Raw genomic sequence first — 26,927 nt, 5'->3', positions numbered from 1 at the left:
ACGGTTCTTCCCAGGCAGCATGGCGGATACAGCGCCTCAACTCAAGAGAAAGCGCGAACAGGAGGCAGAGGAGGCAGAAACCCCCAGCACAGAGGAGAAGGAAGCAGGCGTTGGCAATGGCACCTCTGCCCCTGTCCGCTTACCGTTCTCCGGCTTTAGAGTACAAAAAGTGCTCAGGGAGTCTGCGCGGGACAAAATTATTTTCCTGCATGGGAAGGTACCATTAAATAACCCGGGGGACGCGGGAAGGAGGGAACCAGTCTTCGTGTCAGAAGCGGATTTGTTTCCATTCTGGGAACTACCAGTCACGTTATTCGGGGAAGGTGGAGTGTGCCACTACCATGATACCTGTAGCGACAAGATTGCTGTGTAATTAAAGGAATGCGCACATCTAGGTCTAATTGCCCCAATTTCTCCTTCCCTAGAAATAGATGCCAGTTTTAAAATCACGTGTTAAACTCCCCAAGCCATTCATCATCGTTTATTTTACGTATGAAGACGCCAGGAACTCAGCAAGTGTTTGTTCTGCATCTTGTCTCTGGAAATGACGAGATAACTATTGAGATGTGGTCCCTGCTTTATGTGACTTCAGCCTAAGTTGTTAACCCTTTCCACATGCTGTGTGCTCTCATGTATGAGGGGGATCCAGGCGTGTGCATGGCATGTGGAGACCACTGTCCCTGTTCTGGGTCTCCTGGACTGCAAACTACTAAGGAGTTAGCTGGTTCTGCATACATTGTGCTTAGCTGTCTAGCAGGAACGGAGGAGAGTTGGAGACCATCACAAACTACTGAGGCAACTAGTCAAGGCAGATACGGAGGTTTCTCTAGAATGGGCTGCTTGAAACTTCCACGTGTGACTTCATTCTGCTGAGAAAGTTTTATACAACCCTGGGTATATAGGCATATATAATATATAACACACACACACATATATATATATATCTTTGGTATACTTACATATTTTCATTAAAGATGTAAACAAATTTGCATGCTTACAAATGACATGGATGTGCCTGCTTATAAAGAATGAGCTCTTGGCTGACCAATGCAGCAGGATATAGAGCATTTTGAGCCTTTTTCAGAGTTGATCAATATTTTCATTTGATAATAGTGCTGAGAATGCTACTTTGTATTAATATGTAGTACAGAGTGGCAGAATTGCGACTACTATGGTTAGCTGTTTGTCTCCTTTTGAGCTTGACAAGTACCATTTCAGAAACTGTTGGAGATACAGTCCTAATCCCAAGCCATATTCATTTAACAACTTTTAAAAATGAAACTCAGCAACTCAAACAGCACTTTATTTTTTACTACAGCGGGGGCGGGGCGGGGGGGGAGCACACCATGGCATACATGTGAAGGTCCGGGAACAACTTTGTGGAGAGGGTTCTCTCCTTCTTCCTGTACATGGGTTCTGGGGACTCAAACAGAGGTTGTCAGGCTTGTGTGCCCAGCATCTTCACTTGCTGATCCGTGCCAGCAGGCCTTGAGCAGCACTTCAAACCAAAACCAAACGTTTTAGCACAATACAACTCAAAGGTCTAGTGATTGAATCCTTACGTGCTGAAGAATAATGATGGGGAAATACTATGCTTTTGTTTTCCGTAGTTAAGCCATTTAAGAGCAAAACCACTTTGTATGTTCCCAGAAGGAACTTCAGTTCACAAGGCGTGGTAATCTTGGATCTGAGGCAAGGTGTTTCAGGCAGGGTTTGTTGGTGCTACCTGGCTTAACGGTATGCACAGTACAAAGTGTGTATATGATAGGTGATTAGATCCGAGACCATGGTAAATCTGCACTGCAGCACAGGTGAGCACCACCAGAAACACCTCCAACTTATTGTGTATTTCATTGTGAATTAATTTCTAGTCCTTGTGTGCTTGGAAATCATATTTACTTATGTGATTTATAACATATATATATATATTCATATATATACATATATATGTATATATATACACACACACATATATACACATAATCCTAAATACAAAAATACAACTTGCTTGTCCAAATAAAGTTACTTGTGTGTGTGTATGTATGTGTACATACATATATACATACAGTTACTTGGTATTAGATAACTGATTTGGGGATCCTTCCATGGGGAAGACTGTGTTGCCTGCTGTCAGCATTCATTAGTTGCTGTACTTTTTAGTCTAGGGTTGATCCCCCATTAGAGCCCCCCCCTTTCATGTCTATTGATGCCTTGTTCAAGTCTTGTTTAGGCAGCCATGTTGATGAGACATCATGGGTGTAGCTTCCTTGACATTCCTAGAGACACAGTCTCACAGAAAACTTTCTGTTCTTCAGGCTCTTAAAATCTTTCCATCCTCTTTTTCACGATGACCCTTGAGCCTTAGATGTAGGAGTTGTGTCCTATCAGTTGGGTCTGGATACCACAGTCACTTGCCTTTTGTATTTTGATCTGTTGTGGTTTTCTGTAATGTTCTCTGCCTGTGAAACCCACATGGTTTTAAGAAGTTCCTGGGGCAAGGAGATGACTCAGTCAGTGAAGTGTCTGAAGCACAAGTGTGGAGACCTGAGTTTGGATTCCCAGAACCTATATACAAATCTGGGTATGATAGTGTCCTGCTGTGACCCTAGTGGATGTGGGGTGGGCTGGTGGTAAGGGAAGTAGGCAGATACCTGGAGCTCATAGACTAGGTGAATTGATGAGCTCCAAGTTCAGTGACAGATACTATCTCAAATATTATATGTTTGCTAGAGAGCAATTGAGGAAAACACCCTAGCCCTGGCTGTCCTGGAACTCACTCTAGACCAGGTTGGCCTCCAACTCCACCTGTCTCTGCCTCTGCCTCTGCCTCTGCCTCCCAAGTGCTGGGACTAAAGGCGTGCACCAACACTGCCTGTCTAACACCCAGTGTCTTAGTTTGGGTTTTACTGCTGTGAACAGACAACATGACCAAAGCAAGTCTTATAAAGAACAACATTAATTGGGTCTGGCTTACAGGTTCATAGGTTCAGTCTATTATCAAGGCAGAAGCATAGCAGTGTCTAGGTAGGTATGGTGCGGAGCTGAGAGTTCTACATTTTCTTCCAAAGGCAAACAGGAGAACACTGGCTTCCAAGAAGCTAGGATGAAGGTCTTAAAGCCCACCCCCACAGTGACACACCTACTCCAACAAGGTCACACCTCCAAATAGTGCCACTCCCTGGGCCAAACATATTTAAAACACCACATACAACCTTGACTTCTGTCCTCCACACAGACATGCATACACTTGTATGCACAAGACCACTCTCACAAGCATATACATTTACTGAACCCATACACACAAAGCTGTGTCCAAGAGTCCCATGTAAGAGCTCATATTTGGGAGGATCAGGGGATATAGCTTCAATGCCTCTCTGTTGCTTGTTTTTTATTAGATCCTGTCTGGTTTTCTTAGCCCTTTTGTCTTCACTATGTATCACTCACTGAAGATTTTAGGCCTGAGAGATTTCTAGCTAGAAGTCAGTGGGGAGACTTGGCTTCTAATCTCCATACTGATGCTGTTCATGTGACCTTGGATAAGTCACTTAATTTCTCTAGTGTGGATCTTAGTTTGTTATTTTTTTTTTAAAGTAAGGAGAGTTTGGCAAGGGTCTTGTAAAATAGATGACAGCTGTGATGGTTTGTATATGCTTGGCCCAGGGAGGGGCACTATTACAAGGTGTGGCCCTGTTGGAGTGGGTGTGGCCTTGTTGGAGTAGGTGTGTCACTGTGGGTATGGGCTTTAAGACCCTCATCCTAGCTGCCTGGAAGCCAGTATTCTGCTAGCAGCCTCCAGATGAAGATGTAGGACTCTCAGGTCTTCCTCCATGCCTGCCTGGATGCTACCATATTCCTGCCTTGATGATAATGGACTGAACCTCTGAACCTGTAAGCCAGACCCAATTAAATGTTGTTCTTTATAAGAGCTGTCTTGGTCATGGAGTCTATTTACAGCAGTAAACCCTACTAAGACAACAGCTGAGAAACTTTTCTTCTTTTGTAAAGAAAGGTCTGGGAATTTCTACAAGGTTTTGGATTAAGATGCCTTTTCTAGGAGAAGAAACGTGAGTGTTGTACTTCCTCAGAAGGGAGCTCTTAAGGAAGCAAATGCAGATGTTGCAATTTAAGAGACCCTGGAATTGAACCAGGCAGTGGTGGCGCACGCCTTTAATCATAGCACTTGGGAGGCAGAGGTGGGCGGATTTCTGAGTTCGAGGCCAGCCTGGTCTAGAGTGAGTTCTAGGACAGCCAAGACTACACCCGTCTTGAAAAACAAACCAAACCAACCAACCAACCAACCAACCAACCAACCAAACAAACAAAAAAGACCCTGGAATCACAATCACAAGTGCTGGGACTTTTTAAATCTTGTGAGTGTGTGTTTGTATGTGTGTGTAGGCCAGAGTACAACCTCAGGTATTGTTTCTGTCTTGTTTATTACTTGTTTGTGTTGTTTTCTGGCACAAGGCCAGCAGGCCCCAGGAGTCCACTTATCTTTGCCTTCCCAGTTATGGGATTTTAAATTACACCCCCCCACACCCCCCCTCCCCCTGGTTTCCAGACAGGATCTTGCTCACACCCAGCTTTTTCACATGGGTCCTGTTAAATGGACACTCAGGTCCTCCCACTTGCATGGAATGCATTTTATTAATTAAACTATTTCCCTAGCCCCAAGTGCTTTCCTAGTGATACCATACTTGCACCCACTGACCCACTGATGGTATCTCTGCTTGCAGGTGAATGAGGACTCTGGGGATACTCATGGAGAAGATGCGGTTGTGATCCTGGAGAAGACACCATTTCAGGTAGAACACGTGGCGCAGCTCCTAACGGGGAGCCCTGAGCTCAAGTTGCAGTTCTCCAATGATATCTACAGCACCTATAACCTGTTTCCTCCAAGGCATCTGAGTGGTAAGCAAATGCTGGCTGAAGTGGTTGCGTGTGGGGAGAAGGGGTGGCGGGACTAAGGGCTGTGGTGCATAGAGTCTTTCAAATTTGAGAATTCTAGGACAGTGGTTCTAAGGGGAAGAGGGAGGGTGTTTCCCTCCAGAGAACCTGGCAATCTCTCAAGACAATTTTGGTTGTTGGAACTGAATGTGTATGTGCCACTGACATCTAGTATGTAAAGGATAGGCTTGCTGTGAAACATCCCACAATGTACAGGTTGGCTACCACGGCAGAGAACTGCCATGGATGCTAAGGTTGAGAAATCCTTCCTGGTCCAGTATATTTGGGTGCAGTAATTCTGATTCATGGGATGGAATAATAAATCCATCTGTTTGTGAGCATAATTGATCATTTCCAACATTTTCTTTTTAAAGATGTATTTATTTTGTTTATATGAGTACACTGTAGCTGTCTTCAGACACACCAGAAGAGGGCATAGGATTCCATTACGGATGGTTGTGAGCCACCATGTGGTTGCTGGGAATTGAACTCGGGACTTCTGGGAGAGCAGTCAGCGCTCTTAACCACTGAGCCATCTCTCCAGCTCAATTTCCAACACTTTTAACACCCTTACTATTATACTAACTCGGGATATAGTATTTAATACATTTAATTCATAGAACAGCACTGTTGTGAGAGGGTTTTATAGGTAAGGAAATGGAGGTTTGGAAAGCTAAGTAACCAATTCAAAATCACACAGCAATAGGTGGCAGGAAAAGGAAGTGTTTCAGTGGGCTGAGCTCTCACCACACTCTGACACCATATGCTATGTTCCGTGCTGGGTGCTGCACACGTTGTTACTCCCTGAAGAATCCCACATTCCGCTAGAAGAGACAAACAGCGCGATCAAGCAGGATGAATTTGAGTTGAGCAGAAACCTATGGCTAACAAACGTTTGTTTTTGATTGAAAATATTTGTGTGGGTGTGTGTATGGGTGTGTGCATATATGTCTGTACACTGTGTGTGTGCAGTGCCCACAGAAGCCAGAAGAGAGTGTTAGGTCTCCTGGGACTTGAGTTACAGAGACTTAGGAGCTGCTATATTGGAGCTAGGAATTGAACTTGAGTCTCTGGAAGAGCAGCCATTGCTTAAATACGGAACCGTCTCTCTAGCCTTGAAAGCATTTTTTAATTTACCAAAAAGGTAATCATTCTGTGCCTCAAGAAAGACATGATATGTCAAGATCTTGTAGGCAGTATATGAGGGATATGGGTTGACCTTCATGGTTCCCATCCAGGAAGTTCTAAAATGCTTTGGACACATGGTGTGTTGTAATTTGCCCCTCAGCGTTTAAGAACAAGTCAGCTTCCCAGATATCCTGTCCCAGTGTCATTTTCAATAGTATTTTCTACAGCTCTATAACTGAGGGCTATTGTTATTCTTTGAAAATGCATGTGATCACTTGATATAAGACAAGCAAACCTTTCAGAGCAGACAGCACAAGAGCCTCCTTTTCTCTGAAAGATAGCCAGATTTTTTGGCTTAAGTTGATGGAAATGGACAGCTGCATTTATTTTCTTAAGTGTTGACCTTTAAGCAAATGTATTCTTTGACGCGGGGCAGCAGCATGACAGAAGGCACTGTAGCCAGAACTACCTGACCTAAAGCCACCTAGGCCATTGCTTACTGTCATTCCACTTGTCTCCTCCCAGCTCTTCCACTGACATCCCCATCCCTAGCCAGAGCCCACAAGGTCCTGTGCTGAGATCACCCCTGGTGCATTCACAAAGTCTTCCTCCCACCCCCTACCCTCCACCCCACCACAGTACTTCTGCGACACTGCACAAGATGAGTATTGAAAGTGGCAGTTGGTGAGGGCTCCTCCTGACCCAGTCCCACGTGTCTCCATAACCCTTTCCCCATGATCACCCAAACCTACCTGGGATGGGAGCTCTTCTCTCCCTGTCTCCTTAGCAGATGGACTTTGTTTTGTGGGCTTGCCTTCCCTATCTAGTCCTAGCATGGAGATTTGGAAGTCACAACAGTTGGATTCAGGGCCTGAACTGTGCTTCTCCCTTATTGACTTATTTATCCTGCCCATGGGTGACTTTATAAATAATAAGTTGGCAGATTCATTCTATAAAGAACCAAAGTAAATATCCTAGGCTTTGTGAGGCATGAGTGGTTTCCTCCTCTTTGTTTTTCTTTCTCCACACCTCTAATAATGAATGTATCACTTCCAGCTTGCTGGGTGTTCACTCAGGTGGTAAGTCAAATAGAACCCGCTGGTCATCGCTTCCCAGTCTGTTTTCCAGGTTTTTGCCATTCAGAATGTGGTCTGTGGAGTGGTACTGTGAGCACCACCTAGGTGCTTCTCAGGCACAGAATTCCAGACTCTATTGCAGACTACAGAACTCAGCCCTTGTGCTAGCTGGACTTCCGTACAAGTCATATGGACATTATAGTTAGAAAGATATTAGTCTTTAAAAGACACTGTTTGCTGGGGATGCCTGCCATTATTTCTCATTCTTGGCCTTTCCAAAAACCTTCAGCTGGTATTGAAATAAATTTGTGGTTTGCATTTGAAGTTCTCATAGGTACTGCATAGGTGAAATTCAAGAATATATTTGTGCATTATTCAGAAGCAGTCAGCATCTATTTAGTAGTAGTTACTATGATTATTTTGGTGTGCTGGCCTCAGTGCTAAGTACCGTTGCTTCAGAGTCCAGTAAGATGCTATCTCTGACCTTAGGCATGTTTAGGGCAGGGCAAGAGGGCTGTGAGTTATTGTGAAGAGACAGAGAGACAAATGCTGTGGGTCCTCCTACCTGAATGGAAACTTTGGATAAGAGTTCAGCTTTGGGCATAGGCCTGTAGTCCTAGCTCCTGGAAAGGTGAAGCAAAAGGCTCAAATGTGTGGGCCATAGAGGGAGTTCAGGACTGGCCTGAACAATTTAGTGAGATGCTGTCTGAAAATAAAAAGTGAAAGAACACTAAGGTTGTGGCTTAACAGTGGAGTGCTTGCACGGGTCTGAGGCCCTAGGTGTAATCCCCTTTACTACATGTAGGAAGACAGGCAATCACGTCATAGGCGGTTAAGGAGAAGCTCTTCATGTGCTGGTCTTTGACAGCTTGTCTATCTCCCAGTGCTTGACAGTTGTGGTAGCAACCATGCAGCCGGCAGGCATTCAAGCATGCAGACACAGTGTTCCATCCAGTCCTTGTTCAGGCCTCAGATATCAAGACCCTTAGCTCAGAGTGTTAGAGTTCTTGTGTAAGTCAGTATTCCATAGCATTTGATACTAGCCAGTGTTGCAGCTTTTGTCTTAGGGTGTCTGATAATGTTGATTTTAATGAGTTCATGGTTTCCAGGAGCTCTTCTAGCGAACAGAGCCCGTAGTTCCTCCTATCTGTCTCCTTATTAGTCTTTTATCCCTTTTCACCTCTGCCCCTTCTTGTCTTCTCCCTTCTTAAAAAAAAAAAAATTTGTATTTTACATATGTGGGTGTTTGTTTGCATGTGTGTCTAAGTACCATGTGTGGTCAGTGCCTTTGGAGGCCAGCAGAGGACATTAGATTTCTTGGAACTGGAATTACAGATAGTTGTAGGGATCACGTGGGAGCTGGGAACAAACCCTAATCCTGTAGAGGAGCAGCCAGTGTTGTTAACCACTGAGTTGCCTCTCCAGTCCCCGTCTCTCTTCTCGCTTCTCTCCCCCTCCTTTGCTCTGTCCACTCGTGAACTGTCTGGCTGCTGCCACCCTGGCCACTGTGCTGTGCCTGTTGCTTTTTCTTTGTGTTTCCATCTCTGCTCCATTAACAAAAGTAGGCAAGAAAAGACCACTTACGAGAGGACATTTGTTGGGAATAATTGGGCAGAAGAATGTCTCCTAGCCTATCTGCTTATAGAGCCAAGGAGGGGATCATGCAAATGAACGTTTGTGTCCCCATGAATTGAGGCATTGTTCCTCCTGTACCAGTCACAGCAGCCCCTCAGCATCCATCAGGATAATTGTTCTCTCTAGCCCGAATAGACCTGGTTACAGAATATCACAGCCTACTGAGGGTTGTGATGGCAGGAACTCGGATACAAACTGTTTGAACCGGTTGTGGCTGGAGCTGCACCTTCAGGAGCTGGCAATCATTTCTCAGTTTACTTGAGTGAACTGAGTACTGCTCACAGCCAGAGAGGGAATTGGGGGAAAAAAAAATCACAGCACACTTCACATGCACAAGTAGTCCTTTTGCTAGGTCATTAGAATTAGTGACCTGTGGCCTCTGGCCTGTGGGTAAATGATTGCCAAGTCCTCTAGAGTTCAGCAATGTAATAGAAAAAAAAAATCTAGTCATAAACTATTTGAAATAGCCAAAGCTAGCTGGGGCTGCCCATCAGGAACCAGACAATTAGCTGTAATTGTTGTATAGTTTCTTCATGCCATCCCCTGGAACATTTAAAGTGGTCAGCGTTGCCTGGCTGTTTGACTGACCTTTGGTTAAGGCAGCTGGGAGTCCAGCAACTTGAAGTTACAAAGTCAGGTTGCCCATTACCCAGAGGCTTGACTTATTTACAGAAAAATGAACATTAGAAGGCATGTTTACTATAAGGGCTTGCCAAAATTATTATTAGCACTGACATAAATTTTAGCATATTTCAGCAGTACAAGGAGAATAACTGAAGTATCCACAGATTCCTTTTTTTTTTTTCCCTTTGGGACAGGCATTCCATAGCCACAAGGTGTCAGTGTTACCAAAGTATTCTGACTATTAGCTCTCCAGCACCAGGCATCCTAGTCAGGACCTACCTAGAGCCTGTGTGACGCCCGCCCCTGCCTCCACCCCTGCCCTGACCACCCCCCCCCCCCAGTCCCCCATGCTTCTCTGTTCTCAGCTTCTGAATTACAGCTCACTGTGGCCTATCCCATGGACCTTAAAGTGAAATTCCTGCAACTTTAGTCCTCTGTGCCCAATACACTGTTGTATCTTTTTTTTCTGTTTGTTTGTTTTTGTTTTGCTGATCCCTGGCTCTTCTCAGCCTTTTCTAAGCAGGCTGCTGTCCTGGACTCAGCATCAATCATGTTTGATGGATTTCTTTTGGTATTTCTTCCATGACTGGTGATGTTTTCCTCTTATGCAAACCTGAGAGTATGCAGTCTCCTCTCCCATTTTTTTCCCTCCAGATTCTCAGCTCACCAAAGTAAGTAGCCTAGAGTTAGTCCCTCATGGTTCCTTACACCAGTGGCCCAAGGAGGGAGCATGGGCTTGGGAACTAGGCTTGCTTAGGCCATGTCCCAGAGTTAATCCCTAATAGCATCGTTCCTCTGTACAGCCACAGCAGCCCCTCTGCATCCATCAGGATGGAGGTTCCCTTTCTAGCCTTAGACCTGGTTATAGGATATCACAGCTTACTGAGGGTAAGGAGTAAATGTGGGTTCAGGCAGACTTGGGGGGTGGAGGCCTGGCTCTGACATCGGCCATTGGAAAGGCCCAGGGCATTCTTGTTCACTTAACACTTGAAGTTCTGCTCTATCCAGATGTTCTAGTAGGTGAGTCCAAACAGCATGTGTCAATTGTCTTTGGGTTTTGAGGGGAAGACAGACAGCAAACAAGTGAACAGTGTCTGAGTGGCCCTGGGCAGAGAGCTGCCCGGGCTGTGCAAATGAAGGCCACACACAATCAGAGCGAGACCTGATGACTGAGAAGGAGCCAGCTCGAGAAGGATGGGTGTTCTAGTCTGGAACAGAAAAGAGGCTCTTATGCTGGAAGTGCAGGTGAGAGCAGTGACTGCAACATGGGCACAGGAAGTGGACGAAGTGACTTTAAGAATTGCCTTTGTTGGGCTGGCGAGATGGCTCAGTGGTTAAGAGCTCCAACTGCTCTTCCGAAGGTCCCGAGTTCAAATCCCAGCAACCACATGGTGGCTCACAACCATCTGTAACGAAATTTGATGCCCTCTTCTGGAGTATCTGAGGACAGCTACAGTGTACTTACATATAATAAATAAATAAATCTTTTAAAAAATTGTCCTATGGTAATGACATAAAAAAAAAGTCTAATGTTCTAAAAAAAAAAAAAGAATTGCCTTTGTTAACCCGGGCTAGTAACTGAATACATCTCAATGGGACCATTAGGAAATAGATAAAAAGGAAGTCTTTTACAACAGATTTTAGTCTCTGTCCTCAGTGAGAGGTACATTTTATTTTATGGTTTCATACATACAAATAAATGCACATGAATATTAGTGGACCAGAAGTTTCACAAAACAATACAACTTTATGATAGAATCACCAGTATTTATTTCAAGTCTTGTTTCCTTTTTGAAATACTGGGTTAACCTCCTAAAGTGATGCCACGGGTTCCAACCCACTGAGATAAGTAAGGTGTACAAAGTTCTTAACACTGCAGCAGGCATATGGTACAGATTGAAGAGTGTCACTATCACGACTGTAACAGTAAGTTATCTCTTAATGTTTTTACAGCTTCCCCAGTATCTGATCCTTGACAGATCACATAGGAAATGTGGCTGGCCCTGACCATGGCAGGTGGTAACCATGAAGAGCCTGTGGGCCAGTCTGTTGGCATCTCACATGGTTGATCTTCGTGTGTCATCCTGATAGGGCAGAGCCTATGTTGGCTACTCCTGCTGCTGTGGCTCCCTATTAATGGAGTCTTTCTTTGAGGTCTATGTTTCCTCTCACTCAGAGAAGAAGGGGGAGATAGTGGTGAGAGGTGTGGCTCAGAAATACAGGCGACCTTCTAAAAGGCCGATTGTTTACCTGTTATAAAGCAGGGTGTGGAGTCTCAGGTTTACTGGAGGAGACTGGAGGCTCTGTGTGAGAGGCCTAGACAGGGAGCAAGGGATGAGATCTTGGGAATCACTCTTTTGGTTGCCTAAATCACTCAGGACTTTAGCCACAGGCCAGGATTTTCTACTTTGTATTCTTTACAGAGGCAAAACTCAAAACTCTGGAGAGAGGAGAAAGGATTTGTTTGGGAGGAGCATTTTAAAAGATTAGCTATTCTCAGAAGAGTTTCCCTGGCAGAGCTGTTTGTGATAGAAAAGACGAGACTTAGTCAAGTAGCAGTAGAGAAGGTGGATAGCCTGGTACAGTCTCAAAGTGGACAACCTCTCTCTGGCAATGGAAATGAACTATAGCTGCCTGTATTCGTGGAGGCTAAGTCATCAGGTGGGGGCAAGAAGTCCACATGATGCGATTCTGAGGATCAGGCTGATCTAAACAGTATGGTGCTTAGGTATGCATGCGTCCGTAACAATGCTGAGAAGACAGTAAAGACACACACCCTGAAATCAAAATGGTGGGGAAGAGCCAGGAAACTCTACGTTATGAATATCCTTTTTATTTTAGTCCCTACATGGTACATGCTAGACACACACACACACATACACACACACACACACACAGACACACACACACACACACACAGAGAGAGAGAGAGAGAGAGACTGAGACTTGCTTTTTATGGATACGAATATGTTTCCTAGTTAATAGTTAAGAAAAACTGGCCCTTTTTTAGGTGGATGAAAATATTTTCCCACACATTTGAATGGCTCTGTCATCATTCTTGCTTTTTTTTTTTAAAGTCACTATTGTTGAAAGTGAAAGTGTTGAGTTTCAGTCTTCGAGATTTTGGACATTATCAGGCTTTCGTTTCTGCATGGCTCCTCTTCTCTGGGGCAGGGGAGCGACCAGGCTAGATTATTTTACCTCCTGTGGATAAGGGAGCCCTATGCTATTTTGGAAGGTACCCCAAGATGATACCAGTCCTGATCGAGTGGAGCAGTGTGGCAGGTCCTCCAGCCATTGGAAGAAGCCCAAGTACCAGGGTCTGTTGGTGTCTCTCCAGCGCAGACTGGCACAAGCCTCTGAACCTATCCGCCGTGATGTCCTCGGCAGCCCTCCCACTGCAGCTGAGCCAAGGGACAAGTTACATGAACAGTGGCCAGCAAGGAATGGCTTGCCAGACAAGTCTCAGCCAAAACACTCACAGCATGCCATGGTCATCTAACATGAGAAATACTGTAGGCTTACAGCCATCGAACCAGAAAACGTCACTGAATTGTGGAGACTTAGTTTCTCTGAACGACAAGTGGGGAATCAGAAGGCTGGCTTGCCTACCTAAGAAGGTTTCTTTACCATATGAGATCATGGAGTCTCAAGTTGAATGGAGATAAAATGCCAGGCTTTATTAGTAAATAGCTCTTAACTTGAACTGTTCAGCAGAAAGTCTCTGTGGGAGGGTCGGGCATTTGTCAGAGTCAGATGTGTAGTTACCTGATCAGATAATCATCAGATAGCACCAGGAGGCTTATAATGGGCATGAACGGACCCCTACTGCTGTGCCCCCTTCCCACCTCACTTCTCAGAAGCAACCACACCATGACCAGTGTTACGGAGACCCTGTCTGAAAAAGAAAGGAAGGACGGATGGAAGGAGGGAGAGAAGAAAGGAAAGAATCAACTCCTTTGCCTCCTTTTTCATTCCCTGCACTCCCAGTCTTTATCTATCTGCCTTTGGAAGGCTCAGTGTCTTTAAATGTAGCTGGTTTTTGTTTTCTGGTTTTGTTGCTGTTTAATGCAAATCAGGGGAAAGGATGAGTGTGTCCAGCTTTCCCACTGTCTCTTCTGCCTTCTGCCACCTCCTTATTTCCAGCACTGCCTTTTTAGCTAGCTGTCAGTATGCTTTGTTACACTGTCTTGTGTAGTTCTTGTAGCACCAGGGATCGAACCTGGTGCCTTGAGCATGCTAGGCAAGTGCTCTACCACTAACCTGTATCTCCAGACAGGATGGGTCATCTTTCATGCTTTGTCTCAGTATTGGTTCTAAGTTGAAAAGTCATTGAACAGCGCTTTCCTTGCTTTGGCATATCAGTAGCATTTGCTGCATGCCGAAGCAGGATGCTGGTATTGTACCTTCTCTCCTACCTTCACAGTGGATATCACCATGCTGTGTAGAGTGCCTGTGACTCCAAGGTCAGTGATTCTCATTTCCTAGGTTCCAGTAGATCCTCCGAATCATACTGCTTTTTAGTCAGTAACATTTAGTCAGTAACCAGTGGGTTTTTACAGCTTTTACGTTTTTGCATGGTGTTTCTGGTTGCCTCTCTTCACTGTGTTTGGAAGAATGCTATGGCCTTTCTCCCTGCTCCTGAAGTGACTCACACATTGGTTTCAGTTTGGTAATTCATTACATGGCATACGCTACCTTTCCGTTTGCAGGAAGCCCTTTCCTGCTCCTCCTGTCTGGACTGCCCATGGTGCCGGCACGCTATGCAGCTCTCAACCAGAGACTTCTTTTCACATTTTCTCTAGGTCAGACTGTGTCTTCTAAATTCGGTGTCTTTTTCTTTCTTGCTTTCCTTTCTTGATTAGCTGAAGCAACTATAAAATAATTCCACAGAAAGATATGTGGGAGTAAATCCTGAACCCTTTGTTTTGTTGCTTTCGGTTGATTTGTCTAGTTGAATTAATTTTCCCTTCAAGCATTAAAAACATTGATCTGTTGACTTCAAGCCATCTGTGTCACTGTTAAGATATCTGATGCCAGCGCTAGAGAGACTGCTCAGACATTTAAGGCTAGGCTCATAACCAAGAAGACAACATAGCCGATGCCAGCCTGATTCTCATTGATGTGAAGGAACCTTAGGGTGGGTTATTTTCTTTTTATTACCTTCATTAGGTATATACAACATACTCTGTTGATCTTTGATTCTGAGGGCTTTTGTTTTGTTTTGTTTTTGTTCGGTGTCTACATTGAGCATTCCTATCTATTGCTCTGAGTTATCTGAGGCCATTTAGTTTAAAGTCTTCCATCGTCCTTCTGCTCTGTGCATATGTTTTTCTCCCTGCTTCTTTGATTTCTTTTCACTCATTTCTTTTTGCTTGACCCCACCCCACCCCCAGTGTTACACTGAAACTCTTGTGTTGAACACAACACTTCCAAGATTGAGTTTTTTTAGTTGTCTTACCTTCTCCATGTCTTTTCCTACTCTAGTTTGATACATAGTCTTCACTTTGTGTCCCAGGTGTTCTAGTGTGGGCACTCCTTTGGCATTGATATTGTAAATTCTCCCGTTCTCCAGTTTCACTCTCACAGTATCTTGCTCTTGCTTTAGGAAAGCTAAATTGTGTTGGGTTTCTCTGACACACTAATTAGAGATGTTGTTTTTAAATTATCTCCTGACCCTGAAACTATTCATTCCTCTGGGATCTGGTTCCCTTGTTTATCTTGGTCATTCTTCTTCAGGCTTCTGGTTTCCCTCAGTGTCTGGTGATGCACAGTAGTTCATTCATACTTAAAAATGAAGCATTGGGTGCATATTCTTTGAGGGCAGATGTTTGGGCTGCCCCCATTGGTCCCATTTCTCCTGACTCCCACCCCGTTCTTGGCAACCTTGTGGCTTTATTCATTTTACTGCCATTGCAGTGGACTTTTTTTGTTTATGAAGGCAGTGTCTCACTATGTAGCCCTGGCTGGGTTGGAACTCACAGATCCACTTGCCCTCACAATGGTTGATCTCTTTCTACAGTAGGCCTCTGCCCTGAATGGGAAGCTCCTGTAGTACTCTGGCTGGGAGAGGGGCTTATTGGCTGCCAGACTGGGTTTCAGTGGCACAGTTTGACTGGTACTATAAGTTCATGCTCCCAACTGAAAAATAATATGAGCTGGAGACCCTGTCAGGCCTACAAAGCTTCAGGTATTTAGTAGCTGGCTTTTTATAGAAGTTTGTCAACTTTTTCTCTAGTTCCTTGGTTTAATATTTTGGAGGCCAGCCCTCCTGTTTTCACCTGGCATTAGCTGCTTCCCCTGGGATGTGGCAGCGATGGAGCCAATTAGTGCACTTGTTCTGCAGACAGCCCTTAAGTTGATCTCAGTTTTCAGCTTCATTTCCCTTCCCATCCTCAGGAGCTGTTTCTGAGAACCCAGCTTTCCTCCTGGAAGATCTGATGATCTCTACGTAGCCTACTGACTGCCTATGTGGCAGCTTCCTCCTGCGCTGTCTTATATGTTCACACTGTGCTTTTAGTTTCAAGGAATGAATTGGTCCCATTTCTCCTGACTCCCACCCCGTTCTTGGCAACCTTGTGGCTTTATTCATTTTACTGCCATTGCAGTGGACCTTTTTTGTTTATAAAGGCAGTGTCTCACTATGTAGCCCTGGCTGGGTTGGAACTCACAGATCCACTTGCTTCTGCCTCCTCGGTGCTGGGATTAAAGGTGTATGCCACAACCTCTGGCCTATGTGGTGAGCTTTTTTTAATGACCAGGGAGTCACCATTAAATAGGAGTTGAGTGTCTCCCACATATGTCTACATTTGGTGGCTGAGGTTCCTGTAGATATCTGTAGCATAGAACACAGCAAGTTGCCAGGCAGTGGCGCATGCCTTTAATCCCAGCACTTGGGAGACCGAGGCAGGTGGATTTCTGAGTTCGAGGCCAGCCTGGTCTACAGAGTGAGTTCCAGGACAGCCAGGGCTGTACAGAGAAACCCTGTCTCAAAAACAAAAACAAAAACAAAAACAAACAAACAAAAAAGAACACAGCAAGTTACATCATTGAGAGCACACCAGAGAGAATCCAGACAGATGGAGACCTTAGCATCTCCCTCACTCCTATGCACACATTCCTGGGTGCTCTTGTATAGTGGGTGTGTGTACACACACATGACAAGAACCATGGGCATCCACCTTTGTAAAAAGTACATTCCTTTGAGCTAGCATTTCCTCTTCCTGATATCTGGCTCAGACACAAGCTCATGTGTATGAATGAAGGGGTAGAAAATATTCAGTGCAGCATCATTTGTGATAGACCAAAACAAGAAGAGAACAACTTAAATGACCCTGTGAGGTCAGTAAAGCATGGGGTATGCATATCTTGGGCTACTCCACAGTAGTACAGAAAAGAGGGAGATCCAACGGGACCCTGGGGAGCTCAGGTGATCACTTGTTCTTCAAGAGAACTGAATATGTGTAAGTTCATATTAAGATAAACACATAAAAGCAAAGGCTGTGATGAGGACCATCTGATGAATGTTAGTATTGAAAAAACTGAGGCAGGCCTGGTGTGGTGGTATAAGCCTTTGATCCTAGCACTTGGATCTCTGAGTTTGAGGCAAGCTTGGTTTACAGTTCCAGGCCAGCTTAGGATATATAATGAAACCCTGTCTAAAAAAAATAAGAACAGGTAAAGGAATGGGGTTAGACTTGTGAGTTCTTCAAGACCAGTGTTGTGATACTTGAATACATAGACAGTTTTTAGGTGCTAACTCATCAAGTAAGACGGGTGCAAAAAAAAAAAAAAACAAAAAAACAAAACAAAACCAATAATAAAGACCTGTCTGAGGCCTCTGCTGCTTCCTTTACAGCGTGCCTTTGACTCTGGTCAGGCAGAACCTATCAGTTAACAATTAAGTTTTTCATAGCTCCAAACCATGTGTGTTCCAGCTGAGATGACCCCTGCGTACCTCTAGCAGTGGTTCTCAAACCTTTCTAATGCTGTAGCCTTTAATACAGTTTCTTATGTTTTGGTGGACCCCCCCCCCCCATAAAATTATTTTTGTTGCTACTTTGTAACTGTAATTTTGCTGTTATGAATTATAATATAAACATCTGATATGCAGGATATCTGATATATAGTCCCTGTGAAAGGGTCACTAGATCCCCAAAGGGGTTGAGACCCACATGAGTTAGGGAGCTGAGAATTGCTGCTCTAGGGTATGTATCAGTGAGGGACAGCCCTAGGAAATGTGTGTAGCCTCTTCTAGATGGACAGGGTTTAATGATGTGGAGGGCTGGAGGTAGACAGGGTTGCAATGCTGGTTTGTTGCTGTTTGTTTGTTCCCTTTGGTATTTCTCTGTGACAGTCCTGGCTGTCCTAGAGCTCACTTTGTGTGATGCCAGTTTATTAACAGGACTGACTGGAAGTGAGCTCTACTGAGCTGGTATCACTGCTTAAAGATGACAGGTTTCTCTGTCTTTGCTCATGCGTTCTTTGCTGGTGTGTTTAGTTAACCTGAGTGTGCCAGGGCCCTCTGACCTTAGAGGGACAGCAGAAGATATTAAGCAGAATGATTCCAAGGTGGGAAAAACCCTGATACCCAACTCAAATTCTTGACCCAGGACCTGTGCTCCCTTTCCTGATGGTTTGACTCATGTTTCTTCTACTGACAACAGCAGTGGCCTCTCTTCTCAGCACACTCTTTACTGGCTGGAGGAACCATTTCATTCAGAGCACTTAGGAATGAGTAGATGGAGAGTAATGAGGAGTAGCCATCACAGCAGGAACTGTGTGCTCTTCTCTGCCTTCCTCAGATGGGGACAAGGTCCCGAGGCTCTGAGCCTCCTTGCCCAGCGACAATGGGTGAAAGCTGATTGCTTGCAGCAAGTTCCATCACCACAAGTGATGGTGGCTGGTTCTGTGTTTATTCCTCACTCGTACATCTAAGTAGGTCACAACCTAGAATTCCCAGCTTCTCTCTTGGGGAGTTATCCGGTGCTTTGGCCTTCTTTCCCATGCCACAGTGTCCAGGGGTGCTACATCAAGAATTGGCACCCAACGTTCCTCTGAGTGAACCAAGCAAATACTTTGAATAGGAGAGCTAAAAGAAGTGCTGTCTTCTGGAGTGTTTGGCTCCTGTGGTCTGTTGTACTCACCTCCATAAGAAGCAGGTGAATTCTCAGCTTTAAGACCAGGGCTGTCATTCAACAGTTCTACAATCTCACTATGAATCAGCTCTCTGACTTCTGAAGTGGAGCTTTTCAGAGAGCTCTTTGACCCACCGCAGCATTTGCTGTCCCCCAAGACTACCATTCCAGCTACCAAATTTGCCTGGGGACCAGGAGACCTAGGGGTTTTTTTATCCGGTGCTGTCACATGCTTCCTTTGGAACTTAAGATGTGGAGAAGTTGACTACAATCTTGCTGAGGGTTTTGCTAAAGTCAGCATCTGCCTCCCCTCTGTCTTCAGCAGCATTCCTGAGTTTTTACAGAGACAGGTCATTAACAGCAGAAGCTTGCTGCAAGGATCTGACCCGCCCTCAGCCACGCTAACCCTTCATGTGGAGGTCTGTTCAGGCCTCCCCTGAGTACTTCCACGGTGCAGGACAGTGACACCACACCAAAGCCTGTGACCAACAGCCAGCCTCCACTCCTCCCTCTGACTCTCCAGCCAGGGAACATCCACAGAGGAAGAGTGTGAATGCAGATCAAGTAGGTGGTCCTTCCACCTGCCTCTCCCGAAGGCTTTCTGTAGGAGTCCTGTGACCCACTGCCCTGCTGGGCCTGCTGGGTTGTGTGCTCCCTCACCTGGCTAGCTCTGGGAGGCTCTTGAAGTGGTAGGGATCGAACTCCAATCATGTTCCCTGCTCTTGCTTCTCTGTCCTCCCAGGGCCGCATCTGGGTCACATCAGTGGAAACTGGCTCATCAGAATGAAGGGAAAGCAAAAGCCACAGACAGAGACATTGAAATGACCTCATCCTGCTCCAGTCCAGGGCTTGGCTGGGGAAAGCTGCCTTGTTTGAACATGTGTGTAGGAAGGAGAGCAGACTGTCTGTGGTTTGTGTTTTCATGTTCATGTGCTGCAGCATTTTCCTGGGGATTTGGCTAAGCTGGCCTTGGCAGTGAGTGGCAGCAGCTGCTCTTAACTTTCTTCTGGAGAGCCCCGCTTCCCACCTCCAGGAGCAGTTGGTTTTCTGTGTCCAGCTTGGAGACAGAGGGGCTTTACTTAATGCAGAAGACCTTGCAGGAGATCCACAGGTCTGCTAAAGTCAAGGTGGAGCCACCGTAATCAGAGCCTTACTTAGCCTGCTCATGTGAGCCACAGAGAGGAGGACTATGTGGGCTGCTGTTCAGCTGGAGTGCATCAGTGTGACCATCCCACTGCTAGAACATTCTTGTGGATAATGAGCTGCTGCCAGAGCCCAAGGGCTGGGAACACAACTACTTGGCTCTTCTTCTAAACTTCTCTACCCCATGCCTCCTTCCTCATGAGCTCATACTAGTGATGGGGAATGGGAGCGGGATGGGGAGCATGTGGCGCAAATGTTAAGTCACTCTGTGAACAGTCAGCTAGAGCAGGGTCCTCTCCAGTTCTACTCTGAATATTCTAGAGCCTGTTTTCCAGCCACAGCAGGCTACAGTCTGTGTACCGTATCCTAGCAAGGAGAGGAGTAGAGTTTGGATGTTCCACTTCCCAGGAAACATCATGGTGAGACAGGCATAGTGGTGGTCCTCTCTTTACACTTTAACACCAACCACCCCCAGTTTACGATCCAGTCACACTGGCATCTCATGTTCGATAGCTTTAGTAACAGCTGTCTTTGTGTTTAGCAGTAGGGTTGGGGCATTCGTGTTTCTATTATCTGATGGAGCTGCTTTTGGAAAACATGGCTATAGCACAGAAGATTATGGCCCTATGGAATGAGGAAGACTGCATTACATAGAAAAGCCAGATCCCATATATTCTGACCCCAAATCCACTTAATAGTGTGTGAGTGGCTCTGGGCAAATTGCTTAACCTCTCTAGGTCTGTTACATTTTGGGGGACATGTCTCACTATATAGCCTAGCTTGCCATGAACCTTGCTGTGCAGGCCAGGCCAGCTTTGAACTTGTAGTCCTGCTCCTACCTCTCAAGTGCTGGATTATAGGTGCACACTACCACACCTTGCATTTTTTTGTTATTACTATTTTTGTTTGTTTGGTTTTTGGTTTATTTTTGTTGTTGTTTTGAGACTGGGTCTTGCTGTATAGCCCAGCTGGCTTTGAATTTGCAATTCGGTGGCTGTTTAGAAGGATGGCTTATTTTTCTGTTTCTGATGTATTATTTTTCCTCCAATGTATTTTTATATATAGTGATGGATTCTTGTTTTAGAAAATTGCAATAATAAAAAATGACTTAAGATTTTAATTCTGTAAAAGTCTGCTGCTAGCAGGAGTGCTCTCTCTTCATGCTGGAGTATATTCTTCAGGCTCTTTGGTGCTATGCTTATGCAGTTGTATGTGCACACACTTCAAGTGCTTTGTAATGCATTCCTTCTTCTTTAGCCTGTATTGATCCTGGTTGGTTCTGTAGGTAGATTGTGGCCTAGCTACCAAAGCACCTGGATTCAACCTCTGTTAGGATGATAGCACACAACGAAGTCACTGCTTCTAGTGGTGGCACATGCCTGTGATCCCGGCACTCAAGGAGGCAGAGGCAGGCCATCTTTGAGATGGAGATCAGCCTGGTCTATAGTGCAAGTTCCAGGATAGCCAGAACTATACAGAGAAACCCTATTTCAAAACAACAAACAAGCCAGGTGGTGGTGGCGCATGCCTTTAATCCCAGCACTCGGGAGGCAGAGGCAGGCAGATTTCTGAGTTCGAGTCCAGCCTGGTCTACAGAGTGAGTTCCAGGACAGCCAGGGCTACACAGAGAAACCCTGTCTCAAAAAACCAAACCAAACCAAACCAAACCAAACCAAACCAAACCAAACAAACAACAACAACAAAAAAAAACAAACAAAATTGCCTTATAGAACAAATGAATGAACTAATCAAGTGGCAGTAAATAGCTTCAAAGAAAGATAAAGCATTGGGAAGAAGGCAAGACGGGCATATAGGATTCTAGTTTCAAGGGGCAGTCAAAATGCTCAACCAAACATGGCCTATCAAGTTGCAGTTAAGTCTAGGCACCTCCCATGTATTAAGGTAGATGAGTCAACCCAGTATGAGGAAAAGAGTACCCAAAGCAGGCAAACAACATCCAGAAACAACCCCTGCCCCCACTGTTAGGAGTTCTATAAGAAGAGCAAGCTGTTTAACTGTAACACATATGTAGGGGGCCTAGGTCAATCCCATGCAGGTTCCAAACTTATCGAATCAGTCTCTGTGAAGTCCTGTGAGCCCAAGTTGGTTGATTCTGCGGGTTCTTGTGCTATCCTTTGACCCCCAACTGTAAGAACAGTCCTTCCTCCCTTCTTCCACAGGATACCTTGAGCTACACCTAATGTTTGGTGGTGGGCCTCTGGGTCTGTTTCCATCTGTTTCTGGATGAAGACTCTCTGATGACAATTGGGTTAAACACCCATCTATAGCAGACTATCATTAGGAATCATTGTCTATTCTAGGTCTCTGGGCTATCCAGCCTCTAGGTCCTGGTCCTCAAGGCAGTGTCAGGGGTGGGTTCCCTCTCTTAGCATGGATCTCAAGCTGGACCAGTCATTGGCTGGCAACTCCCATAATTTCTATGCTACCTTTACCCCAGCACATCTTGTAGGTAGGACAAATTGTAGAAGTCTTGCCTGGTTATAGGAAATGGCCAGTTCAGGTTCTGTTTCCCTCATTCCCAGGAGTCTTAGCTAGGGTCACCCTCATAGATCACTGGGAGTTCTCCCTCCCTACCACCTTTCCCACCTAGTTCCCTCCCTCTATCCATCCTGGATGTCTATTTTATTTCACTTTCCCAGTGAGATTCAAGCATCTCCCCTTGGCTACCTTGTTATTTAGCTTCTTTGGGTCTGTGGATTGTAGTATGGTTATCCTGTGTTTTCTGGCTAATAACAACTTATTAATGAGTACATATCATGTTTGTCTTTCTGGGTGTGGGTTACCTCACTCAAGATGATCTTTTCTAGTTCTATACATTTGCCTGTAAACTTAATGATGTCATTGTTTTTAACAGCTGAATAATACTTCATTGTATAAATGTACCATTTTCTTTTTCCATTCTTCGGTTGAAGGACATCTGGGTTGTTTCCAGTTTCTGGCTATTACAAATAAAGCTGCTATGAATGTAGTTGAACAAGTGTCCTTGTGGTTTTGGGTGTGTATGACCAGGAATGGTGTGGATGGGTCTTGAGATAGATTGATTCTTAGTTTTCTGAGAAACTGTCGTACTGGTTTCTAAATGGCTCTACAAGTTTGCATTCCCACCAGTAATGGAGGAGTGCTTCTCTTGCTCCACATTCATGCCTGCATGAGCTGTCACTTGTGGTTTTGATCTAAGCCATTCTGACAGGTGTAAGATGGAGTCTCAGAGTTGTTTTGATTTTCATTTCCCTGACAGCTAAGGATGTTGAACATTTCTTTAAGTGCTTCTCAGCCACATGAGATTCCTCTGTTGAGAATTCTGTTCAGATCTATACCCCAATTTTAAATTGGACTAATTGGTTTGTCAATGTCTAGTTTCTTGGTTTCTTGATTTCTTTTTTTTTTTTAAAGATTCATTTATTTATTTATTATATGTAAGTACACTGTAGCTATCCTCAGACACTCCAGAAGAGAGAGTCATAGCTCATTACGGGTGATTATGAGCCACCATGTGGTTGCTGGGATTTGAACTCCTGACCTTCGGAAGAGCAGTCGGGTGCTCTTACCCACTGAGCCATCTCACCAGCCCTTCTTGATTTCTTTATATATGTATATTGGAAATTAGCCCTTTGTTAGATGGTGGGTTGGTGAAGATCTTTTCCCATCCTGTAGGCTGCCATTTTTCCTATTGATGACAGTGTCCTTTGCCTTACAGAAGATTTCCTGTTTCATGAGGTCCCATTTATTGTTGATCTTACTGTCTGCACTATTGATGTTCTGTTTAGGAAGTTGTCTCCTGTGCCAACATGTTTAAGGATATTCCCTACTTTCTCTTCTATCATGTTCAGTGTTTTATGGTTAAGGCCTTTGATCAACTTGGACTTAGGTTTTGTACAGGGGGATAGATAAGAACCTATTTGTATATTTCTACATGCTGACATCCAGCTAAACCAGCACCATTTGTTGAAAATGCGTAATTTTTTCCATTGTATATTTTGGCTTCTTTGTCAAAAATCAAGTGTCTATAAGTGTGTGGATTCATGTCTGGGTCTTTGATTTGATTCCATTGATGAACCTGTGGTGGTTTGTATATGCTTGGCCCAGAGAGTGGAACTATTAGGAGATGGAGCCTTGTTGGAAGAAGTGTATCACTGTGTCACCTAGCTGCCTCTAAGACAGTCTCTCCCGGATGCAGTTGGATCAAGATGTAGAACTCTTAGCTCCTTCTCCAGCACCATGTCTACCTGGATGCTCCTGTGCTTCCCACCATGATGATAATGAACTGAACCTCTGAAAATATAAGCCAGCCCCAATTAAGTATTGTCCTTTATAAAAGTTGCTTTGGTCATGTCATGGTGTCTCTTTGGTAAAATGAGAATGTTTACTATGTTAATCCTACTGATCCATGAGCATGGGAGATCTTTCCATCTTCTGATATCTTCTCCAATTTCTTTCTTCAAAAACTTGGAGTTCATGTCATATAGATCTTTCACTTGCTTGGTTAGAGTTACTCCAAGGTATTTTATATTATTAGTGACTATTGTGAAGGGTGTTGTTTCCCTGATTGCTTTCTCAGACCTTTTATCATTTGTAGATAGGAGGGCTACTGATTGCTGTTGTTGTTGTTGTTAATTAGTATCCAGCTACTTCCCTGAAGGTGTTTATCAGCTATAGGGGTTCTCTAGTAGAATTTTGGGGATTGCTTATACATAGTATCACATCTTCTGAAAATAGTGATATTTTGACTTCTTCCTTTTCCAATTTATATCCCCATGATCTCCTTTAGTTGTATTATTGCTCTAGCTAGATCTTCAAGTACTATATTGAATAGACATGGAGAGGGTGCGCAGCCTTATCTTATTCTTTATTTTAGTAGAATTGCTTTGAGTTTCTTTTCATTTAATTTTATATTGTCTATTGACTTGCTGAATATTGCCTTTATTTTGTTTAGGTAAGTCCCCTGTATCCCTGATCTCTGCAAGATTTTTATTAAAGGGGTGTTGGATTTTGTCAAAGGCTTTTCCAGCATTTAATGAGATGATCATGTTTTTTTTCCCCCTTTCAGTTTGTTTATATGGTGAATTGAACTGATATTTTCATATATTGATTCATCCCTCCATCTGTGGGATGAAGCCTACTTCTTCAAGGTAGATGATCTTTTTGATGTGTTCTTGGATTTGATTTGCAAGTATTTTATTGACTATTTTTTGTCAATTTCTTCTACTGTTTCTTCTACAGCTGAGATTTTTCTCAACCACTGCTTGTATAATGTTGTTGATGCTTGTGTCTGTAGTTCCTGTTCACTTGCCTAGATTTTCCATCTCCAGGATTCCCTCAGTTTATGTTTTCTTTACTGCTTCTATTTCCATTTTCAGATCTTGAGCAGCTTATTCATTTCCTTCATCTGTTTGTATTTTCCTGGATTTTTAAGAGGGATTCATTCATTTCCTCTTTAAAGACCTCTATCATCTTCATAAAATTGGATTTAAAGTCATTATCTTGTGCTTTAGCTGTGTTGGAGTATCCAGGGCTTGCTGTAGTAGGTTAGCTGGGCTACAGTGGTATCATATTGCCCTGCCTGTTGTTGATTGTGTTCTTACACTGGCTTCTAGCCATCTGGGGTTCTTTATGTGGCTTCCAATAAAGTAGGAGTCTCCTGCCTGAGTGGTGGGCTGGCCAGAATATGAGGGTGGGGCTAGGGGGGGGGGCTGTGGTGCTTTTGGTGGTATCTTACTTGGGGTCCCTAGTTCTGGCATGGCCTCTGGTAAAGCAGAAGTCTTCTCCTGAAGTTATAGGCAGGATCATTAACAACTTTTTAAAGTTTAAAATTTTAAAAGAAATCATTGTATATGTGTGTCTGTGTCTATCTGTGCATGTGTATGCAGGTACTGGCAGAGGTCAGAGGCATCAGGTCCCTTGAAGCTGGAGATAGAGGTGGTTGTAAGCTGCCCAACATGGATGCAGGGAATCTAATTCTGGTCCCTACTAGAGTAGTATGTGCTCTTAGCCACTGAGCAATCTCTCTGGCTCCCCCGGATTTACTTTATTATTATCATACCTATTTATTTATTTTGAGCATAGGAAGGGTACTGGTCTGCCACGGCATACATGTAGAAGTCGCAGTCCAGTCTCTTCTTCCATCATGTGGATTGTGGGACTCAATCTCAGGTCATCAGATGTGGCAGCAAGCATCCTTGCCCTCTGAGCCCTGTCTATATCCCTAGCCAAATTCCAAAGTGTGACAACAGAATAAGGATATGTTGAGATGTTCCAAGTTGCAGACTTATCTCTTTGTTCCACCACTGTAGAAGCGACTTGAGTTTGCCCAGTTATCTTTCTGTGTGGTCCCTGGGCCAGCAGGATCAGGCCACCTGGGAACTTGTTAGATGTACAGATTCCCTGGCTCTACCCCAGGATTCACAAGTCAGGTGGCTGTGCTGCACATAGAAAATGTGAGTTTTTTTTGGCTGATTAATGTTCCTTGTTTGCATTCAACGTGCTGATGAAGATATCCAGCTTTACATACAGGAAAAGAAACAAGCTTGTCGGGGTCCTACCTCGACATGGGATCGGAGTTCTCAACAGGAAGCAGGGATATCTGGAAGGCGCATAATAAATATACATAAATATACACAGACTACTTTTTGGGTACAAGCTGACAGTTTTTCAAGGCTTAAAGTTTCTCTCTCTTCTCTCTCATCCTCTGCTCTCTTTCTCTCTGGCTCATAGGCTCGCAGCTTGAGGCTGCACACACTCTGCATTCTCCTGTCCTCTCTGCTTTTCTCCTGTGTGTTTTTCTTTTCTTGAACTCTCACGCTCATACACACCTCTGTGCATTCCCCTTTCACTCTCACACACTTCACACATATCACATACAGCACATGTACTCTCCTTTCGCTCAAACACACACACTCTCCACACACACCTCATATTCTCTGTTCACTCACTCTTCACACATTCTTCTCATGCTCGCTCACCTTTTTCTTGCCCAAGTCTTTTATTGATACTCCAAAAGCAGGTAAAAAAAAAAAAAAGACATTGTACATTCATTGCCAAATCAAATTCAAAAGAATAACCATGTCCCACAAAGAATCAAGAATTACAATTGTTCCCCAAACCTTCAAGCTTCCCTATTCCCAGGCCTATAGCCAAGATAATAATAATTGCTAACTTATCATTATTTAAACTTTAACTTATTATACTTCAGAGTTCAGAGCTCCAAGGCCAGCTACTT

General features: G+C 44.3%; 1 protein-coding gene across 1 annotated transcript in view; it reads left to right on the top strand.

Moving 5' to 3' along the window:
- The window catches only part of Dcps (decapping enzyme, scavenger), a 51,574-nt gene continuing 24,647 nt past the window's right edge, over window positions 1-26,927 (top strand). Inside the window, exons 1-2 of the mRNA NM_027030.2 lie at window positions 1-217; window positions 4,737-4,911. Coding sequence (NP_081306.1) covers window positions 20-217; window positions 4,737-4,911 — 373 coding nt within the window. The 5' untranslated portion in view covers window positions 1-19. The remainder of the gene's footprint in view (window positions 218-4,736; window positions 4,912-26,927) is intronic.

Source organism: Mus musculus, chromosome 9, assembly GCF_000001635.26.
Source record: "Mus musculus strain C57BL/6J chromosome 9, GRCm38.p6 C57BL/6J".
Lineage (NCBI taxonomy): Eukaryota > Metazoa > Chordata > Mammalia > Rodentia > Muridae > Mus > Mus musculus.
Note: the sequence above shows the minus strand (reverse complement) of the source record. Positions and strands in the feature narration are given on the sequence as shown.